The 9777-nt window shown below is 28.2% G+C and overlaps 2 protein-coding genes across 2 annotated transcripts in view; one reads left to right on the top strand and one right to left on the bottom strand.

Moving 5' to 3' along the window:
* The window catches only part of LOC108692168 (snRNA-activating protein complex subunit 1-like), a 15749-nt gene extending 8539 nt beyond the window's left edge, over window positions 1-7210 (top strand). Inside the window, exons 4-6 of the mRNA XM_018200324.1 lie at window positions 2839-3185; window positions 4472-4657; window positions 7142-7210. Of these exons, the coding sequence (XP_018055813.1) occupies window positions 2839-3185; window positions 4472-4574 (450 nt within the window). The 3' untranslated portion in view covers window positions 4575-4657; window positions 7142-7210. The remainder of the gene's footprint in view (window positions 1-2838; window positions 3186-4471; window positions 4658-7141) is intronic.
* Window positions 6832-9777, bottom strand: part of LOC108692167 — a 3512-nt gene continuing 566 nt past the window's right edge. The window contains exons 2-6 of the mRNA XM_018200323.1: window positions 9282-9575; window positions 8656-8780; window positions 8477-8594; window positions 7772-7938; window positions 6832-7360 (exon numbers count right to left, since the gene is read on the bottom strand). Of these exons, the coding sequence (XP_018055812.1) occupies window positions 7135-7360; window positions 7772-7938; window positions 8477-8594; window positions 8656-8780; window positions 9282-9575 (930 nt within the window). The 3' untranslated portion in view covers window positions 6832-7134. The remainder of the gene's footprint in view (window positions 7361-7771; window positions 7939-8476; window positions 8595-8655; window positions 8781-9281; window positions 9576-9777) is intronic.

The raw sequence follows: 9777 nt of genomic DNA, 5'->3' as shown, positions 1-9777 counted from the left end.
AAAATTTAATAAGTATATTTAATAAATATTTATTAGTTTTTAAGAAAAAAATAAAAACAATACAAGAAATGATGTCTCATACCCGGGGTATCATAAATCACACATAAAATAGTAGGATTATGCAAGAAAAGTATTGAAAAATATTTTCAACTTTTGTCATAATTACTTGCATAATCCTATTATTAACTTACACTTCTTAGCATAATTACTAATACAATAATTACAATTAATAATTATTAAATAATAAAATAGAAAGTTATAAGAAAACAAATGAGAAATAACCATTAATATAAGATAAAAAATTTATTACGATATTATAAAATAAAATGAATTGCTTAAAAGTATAAATTGCTCTTTTAGTACACATATTTTCTATATTGTCTCGTTAATAAATACTAAATATTCTAGATTATGTTAAATAATCGATAAGCCATGGTATCCTGACCCATGGTGCTCCAATTTTCTCTATACATATATATCTGCGATTTCTAAAAAAAAACTGATAACTCATATACAGGATGTTTAGCGTAACGCAAATTTCTCAGACACTTCCGACAATTAAAAGATTAATATTCATCTGTTTTATACAGGTTACAACATGCGATAAAAAAATTTAAGAAAATTTAAGAAAATTTTTTTCATAAAAAATTCAGTCATCTTAAATTTTTTTAATAGCATCATACAATTTTTTTTCATAATATTGTAGGAGATAAATTCATTCTGCAAGACAAATTCAAATCATTATCGAAATGTTACTTTTATTGATTGTTATTGATGTTGTCATTGATATGTTTTATTGATTTTATTGATACTTAATATCAAATTTATAACATTATTTGTAAGCAACGTACAACCTTTGACTAAACACAGAACACGTATATACATGCATACATGTACTTATTTAATAAAATATGTAATAAAATCAATAAAATATCAATAAAAGTGACATTTCGAATGACATTTTGAATTCATTTTGGAAATATTACAACTTACAATATTACACTTACAATATTATGAAAAAAAATTGTTGGTGCTATTTAAAAAATTTAAGATGAGACTTTGATTTTCTAATAAAAAAATTTTTTTATTTTTTATCGTATATTATAGCTATAAAACAGATCAATACTCACTTTTAATCTTTTTTTTAACTGTCGGAAGTGTGTAGGATATTTAGTGTAACGATTCGTACGAACACGCACGCACGCACGCACGCATGCACGCACGCACGCACATAATGTGTGTGTGCGTGTACAGGATGTCCGATAATTGTTCTGACGGAGTTCGTGGACATGTAAAGCGGATTAAACTGAGACAGAAAGTTCTCTACCATTTTGCGATAGTTAACAAGATATTAATTGCTAAAAATTGTCGAAAATTGGTCAATCTTCAATAATTTTTCAAATACTATCAAACTTTACAGAAAAACAGTTATTTATTTAAAAATTAAAAATTAAAAATTATTAAAAATTATTTATTTTATTCTCATAGGCCTCTATGAATTTTTTCAGAATATTTTATCAATTTTTTACTGCATTTTCTCATTTTTATCAACATAAGAGAAAATACGATATTAAAAAATTCTAAAAAAATCCTAAAAAAATTCTTAGAGTTCTATGAGAAGAAAATAAACAATGTTTGCCTCTTACAGTTTTTCTGTAAAGTTCATAGTAAAGTTGAGTAAAAAATTATTAAAGACCAATTTTTGGCAATTTTTAGCAATTAATATCTTGTTAACTATATAAAGAACTATATAAAGAACTATATCAAGTTAACTAATATAAAGAATATTATCTTGTTAACTATTGCAAAAATTGCAAAATGGTGAAGGACTTTCCTTTTCAGTTTAGTTCGCTCTATATATCCACGAACTCCATCAGAACAATTATCGGACATCCTGTATATGTCGTGTGTTAATAACACACGACATGCTAAGTTTTCTGAAGAAGGAAAGTATTTTAGTCCTGTAGATTTTGAAGCGCTGAAAATACTGCTAAAAATACTGCTGAAAATACTACTTAGAATTTGTCTATTATATTTTTGAGAAAAATAGAAGGTTTAAAAGGAGTTTAAAATTTTTAAAAAAATTTAAGTTTTAAATACAATACATTTTTAGTGATTTTTGAAAAATCGTAGCCGAATTTGACGTGCTAGAAAGTTATAAAAAACTTTAAGTAAAAATTTAAACATTGTACTCAAACCAAATATTTCCATTATTACGAAACTATTTATCTACGTCGTGTAGTAATATGTATTTGTAGTGCGCACATCATTGCATGTTAGGATGGAGATCGGAAAACTTAACAGCAAAAAAGACCATTAATGACTGTCTAAATTATACTATAATTCTAAGAGACTAAGTTATAATAGTGTAATGAAACTAATATAAAAATTAATATAAATAATTATTATATAACTATTATAAATAATTATTTATAACATATTCTATTATAATTTTCTCTCTTAAAAGTAATTTGATAGTAATTATTAACGGTAAATTTTCTGGATAAAATACAATCTTTTCTGTTGTTAAGTTTTCTGATTTCCGCACTTTAACATGCAATGCAGATGGGTGGGCGTACGTGTGCACAACTGCACTACAAATACTGTTGCTATTTTTCTAAAAAAATGTGACGTGATAAGCAAATTCTAAGAACAGTATCGTTTTCAGCGTCCAAAAATCTATAGGAAATCATTCTTCTTCAGGAAACTTTTAGCATATCGATGAGTGTAAGTATTAAAATAATGATTTATAAAATTTTTTACGAGAGAAAAAAACTTATTTATATTTACTAAAAAATTATGTTTTTCTTAATATGAGAGTATTTTTTTTGCCCATAGTATGGTATCGAGAGACATTTCTATGAAAAGCAAGAACAGCCCAAGCTGGATGTTAATTTGATGCCAGAAATTAAAGAATTAGCAGCACCAGAAAAGCTGCTATCGACTATCAGCAAGCTAAGTAAGGTCTATGAAGAAAAGAAGCGTGCTTTGTACGATGCGGAAGGAGATTCTAGCCTGCAACTTTACGATGCTAGCATAGCAGACAATATTGTTGATGATATTCGTACAATACAGTCGGAAAGTAGAATATTTGTTAAATCATCCGATGTGAAAAATACTAATAGTAATAAACCATCAACAGCAGCAGCAGCAGCAGCCGAAACTGTTCAAAAAGGTCAAAAACGGTAGGTAATTTCTTAAGGCTCCTGTCTATTCACTGCGATCATTTTGAATTGTGACGTCAAAAGCAAGAAAACTACATAAAAATTCTTGCTTTTTAAGGAACATTTGCAATTCATAGAATATATTTATAAAATATGCCGAAAACTCCCTTTATGTTTCAATAAATAACCATATATTTGAATTACCTAACCGAAAAACGAAATAAATTATATAATTATATGACAGCTGTCGCATTGAGATAAACATGTTTTATTCTATTTCGAGATAAAAAGAGAGTTTTTGGTGTATTTTATAAATATACTGTATCAGATGCAAATATTATTGAAAAATATTTCTATTTTAATATATTTTGCAAGAATTTTCATTAAGTGTTTTCTCACTTCTGATATCTTCTAAAGATACTTTATGAGTGGTCAATAGCTTTAATTCAATAAGAGTGATACAAGGTCGTAAAAATAATAATTCCATAAAAAGTATATCAAAACTCTGATGGAAAAATTTCGTTAAAATTATTCCACATTATAGAACACTTTTCAAAAAAATTTCAATTTAATTTCAGCGATTTTTAGCTGAAAAATTCATTTTTAGCAAAATTTTAGAGAAGTTTCAGCAAAAATTTCAGAGAAATTTCAATTCAATTTGAGCGATTTTTCAATATGTTAGAAAATTCACTTTCAGTGAAATTTCAGCAAATTTTCAACAATTTCGCTGAAATGTTCCAAAACGTGAAATAATTTCATATTTTTCATCGAAATTTTTTCATCAGGGAAAAATAAAATAAAGATTACAAAAATTAAAAGATTCAACAAATTTTACACAAGTTTTGAGAAATATGAAGAAAAAATTTTTGAATTAGGACTTTTAAAGTAATTTAAATTATACCTCTTTTATAATGAAACACAATTTTCATCATGTAAAAATTACTCTTTCTATTGTCATAATCTTATCTATTACCAATTTACTGCTAATTTTTAAAATTCTTTTTTGAATTGTTAAAAGAAATAATTGCTTTACTTTTAGCAATCTAAGATATGTAATTGTAACGGTATTCCGTTATTCACTGTGAGCACTGAAAATGTGTGCATAAATTTTTAGTACAATGAATAACGAAACGCAGCCTGTATGAGTGAACGTTTTTTTGTAATTTTATTTTAAAGATGTGCAATTTTTTAATTATATACTTAAGGAGGAACTTATTCACATTGATTTTAACTAAATAAATTGATTTAAACTAAATAAAAATATATTAAAAGTTGAAGCATCGATTATAATAATAATTCTTCTGCAGTATCAGAGTTCGCAAAAATCAGGTCTTATCCAAGATAGGCCGAGCATTTGAAAAAGGACTACAATCTGAAGAAGAATCGGAAACGGAGCGAGAAGATACATGAAGCATACTCAATGCTGCTTTATAAAAGCTGCAAAAAATTATAATTCAAGAATTGATTTAAATATCAATTTAAGTGTAAATAAGGTGAAAGAGATTTAAAAATTATTGACTTTTGTTTATAATTCATGGTTCAACTGAAATTTATACTATGGAATCACAAAGGATAAAATTCTGTTAACTATGATCTTAATAAGCTCAAAAATGACCTTACACGATTAATAATACTGTCAGTATTAACAATATTACTGTGTGACCGTGTGTGATTGATTTTGATGGATTGACATAGAATACTGACAGTGATCTGAATTTTAGTTTTCGAGCTTTAGGATCCAAGTCACAGTATGTCACAGTGTGTGTGTCACAGTGTAATATATAATATACATAAAACAAAAATATATAGGGATGCACCGAAACGAAAAAGTACCGGATAAAAAATAACGGATATCGGATATCCGGACAGAATGTAAGATTGAATATCCGGTATTCAATCAGAGATCCGAAAAGGCAATTTCTTCAAGTCGGATATCCGACATTTTCTGGATATCCGAGAAACTGTTCTAAAAAAAAGGCCTATGGAAAAAGATAATAATTTTGCAACAATGTATGAGATATTATATCATCATGAATATGCATACTCATTTTTAGAATATTTGTATAAAAAAAAATCAACAATGATATCAATGGACCCCGCATAAATCTTATGGAAATTGAATTTCGGTCGAATTGCCTGAAAATTTGATATGTTATATAATAGATCTTGATAAAAAGTCTCCCTATAATGAACCATTTGATCTCTACGAGATGTCATATTTCTAAACGGATGTAATATTTCTTAATATTACAATATCTTATTTTCAACGAGTATGCATTCCTACGTTATTATTTGCTCTTTTTGTATATTTTTAAATAAAAAAATTACAAGGATAATATTGACTCACAAAAAAGCTATAAGCTATTAAATAATTTGATTTTTGAGATTTAAATCAATGCTGCATTGCTTCAGGTCTAGAGCGCAGAATTTTTGGCACGATTATAGGATACACACGAAGAACCGCTGTTTTATATTGCGCTTTGTTTATATTGAGTAGACCGTGTGCCAGTCGAATTATTGCTATCTCATTTCAGAATGTTAATTATGAACATCTGACTTGTACGCAATGAATCTTTGTACGTATCTCGAGATCGTGCTTGAACTTCTGTGACCTATTAATTCTTTTCAGAGCTACTTTTCAAATTAGTTGTTTTCATACTATTAGTTCTTATCAGTTAAATATTTCTTTCTTGTAAGAAAATTATATTTTTTTAATAAATAAAAATTCATTTTTTTATTGAATCTTGTAATACAAAACTCACAATAATCAAAAGCACCCCTTTATGAGAGACGAGGAGACTCATAATAATCAGGTACTCCGATTTGTGAGAAACAATCAAGTTAATATTATGCTTATAACTTTTTACTTAAAAATATATATAGACGTATTCATAGTCAGATCTTATATTCAAAATCGTCTTAAATACGATCTCAAGAAGTCGCGAACCAATCGAAGGGCTGCACTAGCGTCTTAAGACATTATTTAAGATGGTCTTGAAATAAGAATAGACTATGAATACCGGTCATAGAAAGTGCAAATTACGTAGGAATGCACGTTGAAAATAAAAAATTATAGTATTAATCCATTTCCAAAAGTGAGGTCCTCGTGGAGGTCAAACGGTTCATTTTTATTATAGAGAATCGAGTCTATGGAGTGGTGCCTTTTCATCAAGACAACAAGATCTACAACATATCAAATTTTCAAGCAATTCGACCGAAATTTAATTTCTGTAAGGTTTATGAGATATCCTCAACCGGATATATTTCCGGATATTCATGATATCCGTCAATAATACTGATCATAAAGTTGTAAAAATACTACAAATATTGACGTATTGTCAATATTACTACTGATTCAATATTAATCAGTATTATTAACCGTGTAGGCTCACCTTAATAAAACTTTGCGATAACTTCATAATATTTTTCTTGCCGAGATGTAACACAGATAATTAAACAAAATGACCAAAAGATATTATGATGTGAATGTTAGTATGAATGTTAATGTGTATATTAGAAAATAAGTACTTATATTTTTTATACATTCTTCAGATATAATTTTTTATTGTAAAGACATATGTCACGATTATAATAATTAAAAGTTAATTTTGCATAATAAAATGCTCGATTCATTCGAAATCATTTATTGAACATTTTGCAGGATCAAATCAGCCTCGGATAGATAAGACAATTCAATTAAATTACTAAACTCTAGTAAAATGAGATTTGAGTAAATCTCTAAACGTAGAAGCGCGAGCATAATTAAAGTGTTTAATGTTGTGGTCTAGTGTATTCTCGTTTAAGATTTCGACGAAAGTGATTCATAACTTTCATTGAACTTGAAATTAAATTGTCACAATACACCAGGTCATGTTCGGACCATTTGACAATCTAAAATGATTATATTCATTGATGTTCGTTCGTAGATAGATAAACCCTAAGCGAGAAGACATTTTACGGAGCTTTTGTTCTAGTAGACCTTCAACTGATTGTTGTCATCAAAACCAGCGCTGTGACCTGCATTTCTCACGATGAAGCTAGTACCATCGTAATGCATGCGACGCTCACCACGACGTACAAACAGGTGAGACGTTTGTCCTAAGGACGCAGTACAATGCAAGAAGGGCGTCGTCAATGAAGCCGTACCATTGCTAGGAGATGTACGTAGTTGATACTTATTGCTATTTCGTGCAATCCTATTGTACAATGAAAAAAGGATTAAGGATACATCAAAAATAATTTAAGAATATATTAAGAGTGTAATAAGTAACAAAAAATTATATAAGTTATTGTATCTCTTTGATGTATAATTCCATTCATTATGGAAAAACAATAACACTTTATCCAGTACGCATTTATTTCAATTCAGGAGTCTACAAATTGACATGTATAGATAATCTTTAGGATAAAAAATAGAAATAAGATACTTTTCTATGAAGAATAATTCTCCTTCTTAATTACACAATAAATGAAATTTAACATCAAATGTTTTGATCAAATTAATTGCGAACACTTTTAATTTCATTAATTTTTCTTTAATGGATTTTTTCTGATTTTGTATTTTAAAATTTATGATTTAAATCCGTCAGTTAGGCTTTAATTGTTACCTGACAAGACCATCGGGAGTCTGAGATACTCGGACGTTGTTAATAATCCAATTTTCAACACCTTCATCGGTTTGCCAGTATTGAGATGTACTGAGATGTGCCGCAACTTCCTGCAAACATGCTGGTCCATGCCGAGAGCCCGAATAGAAGACACTCAATGAAAAATCCTACAAATTATTAGTAAAGAATTGCAATAAATTTATTATATTCTTTATGAAACTTTATTTTAGAATTTCTATTTGTATAGTTATTTAGATAATAATTTAAAATATTTGTCTTAACCATTTTATGTCACCACTGATTTGAATCAACATTAGTCAATGAATTAATAGGATTAATAGGACATTTATAAAAAGAAAAATTTTAATTTCATAAAATTAATTTTACATGTTTTATGAGAGTAATGATTTTTTTTAAATAAAAATAATTAAATTAATAAATAATTTTTGATCGAAAGGAATAATGTAAGATTGTCGACTTGAAATTTTTGAGAAATGCTCATTTAACAAAATCTATACAATCAAAAATATTAAAAAACCAAGAAACTGAATTATTTAAAATAGAAAAAAGAAAAAATAAATTTAAACTACAAGTCTAAGAATCAAAATAATTACGCGCGATTTGAATTGGAAATAAAACAATATTTTGAGCTGGTAAGTATTCGTGAACGTAAAATAAATCTCCGTTCTATATGGCTCGTCCTACCTGGCTCATATCCGAGAAGGAATCCGTTGTTGTTCTGGTACCAGCCGTGTCCACCAGGTAAACAAGTGCGCATTGCTCTGATGTGAAACTGACTCCCTTGTACCACATCTTTGCATATCTATTAAAACAAACCGTTCAGTATTAATTAGTAATCACATAATGATGACACTTGAACTAACTTATTATTGCCGTGCGTGTCATGGGCGACGATCTCCACACGGGAACCATACTGATATATTCTGCCATTGGGATGCAGCAACGCGGCAGCAGCTCCGGAACTACTGAGCGACAGGACAATATTGTTCTACAAAAATCAAAAACAGGATGTAGCTCTGAATTTCCGGACTTGTGATCAGAATCCTCCATTTTATGAATGTCAAAACTTTACGTAATAGTTCTGTATTATTAAAAGAAAACTTTTTTTAACATTAATTCCTTTTTAATTAAAATTATTGTTTTTAATTAATATTTTTTATATGACTTTATTTAAGTATTTTATTGAATATTTTTTATCTAATTTTTTATTATACATTTATGAGAAACGAGATGTAAATTTGGATTTGTATATAATTACATCCTCTATTTTATAAATTTCAAAATCTTATATTGTAACTCCATATGATTAAGAGAAAAATCTTAAGCATTAATTATTTCTTAATTAAAATTTTTTTTATAATTATCTAATTTTTAATATAACTTGAAATATTTTTGTCAAATATGTTTTTATATATCTCCGTTTAAATATTTTATTTTATTATTATATAAATAATATTACGAAAATAAGAAAACATTTTTAAACAGTCACCTTGAAGTTAATGACTCTGACGGCACGGTCAATGGTCATGTCCACTCGTATCCTGTTGTGCAACCTCAACGATATAGTACCATGAGGAGTGGCGACGACACCTCCGACGTCAGTGTCATGTTCTCTCCAGTTCTCCGTGTAAATGGAAGCTTCTTCGGCCGCATAATAAGGTCCACCGATCGACTTTCTTGCTTGCCGCCAAATCGTTGCCGATCCAGAATACGCAGTTGCTCCACTTAAACCGTTCCACTGTTCGGCCGGAGGTTCGAAGTACTTGGACAGGTCGCTATATCGCTATAAGATCATCCGGAAGAAACTTATAGAAGTCATAATAAATTTCTATAACGGTATATCTTAAAATTTTATATCTTGAGCAATTATGCTTCCAATATTCCAAAAATTTTGGAAAGAATTTTCTTTTGTTTTTCTTTCAATTAATCTTAGCATGCAACTATTGTAATAGAATTTTTATTGATATGTACGACTATATATATGA

This window comes from Atta colombica, unplaced genomic scaffold, assembly GCF_001594045.1.
Source record: "Atta colombica isolate Treedump-2 unplaced genomic scaffold, Acol1.0 scaffold63, whole genome shotgun sequence".
Lineage (NCBI taxonomy): Eukaryota > Metazoa > Arthropoda > Insecta > Hymenoptera > Formicidae > Atta > Atta colombica.
The sequence above is the reverse complement of the archived record's forward strand: the minus strand, read 5'-3'. Positions and strand labels throughout refer to the sequence as shown.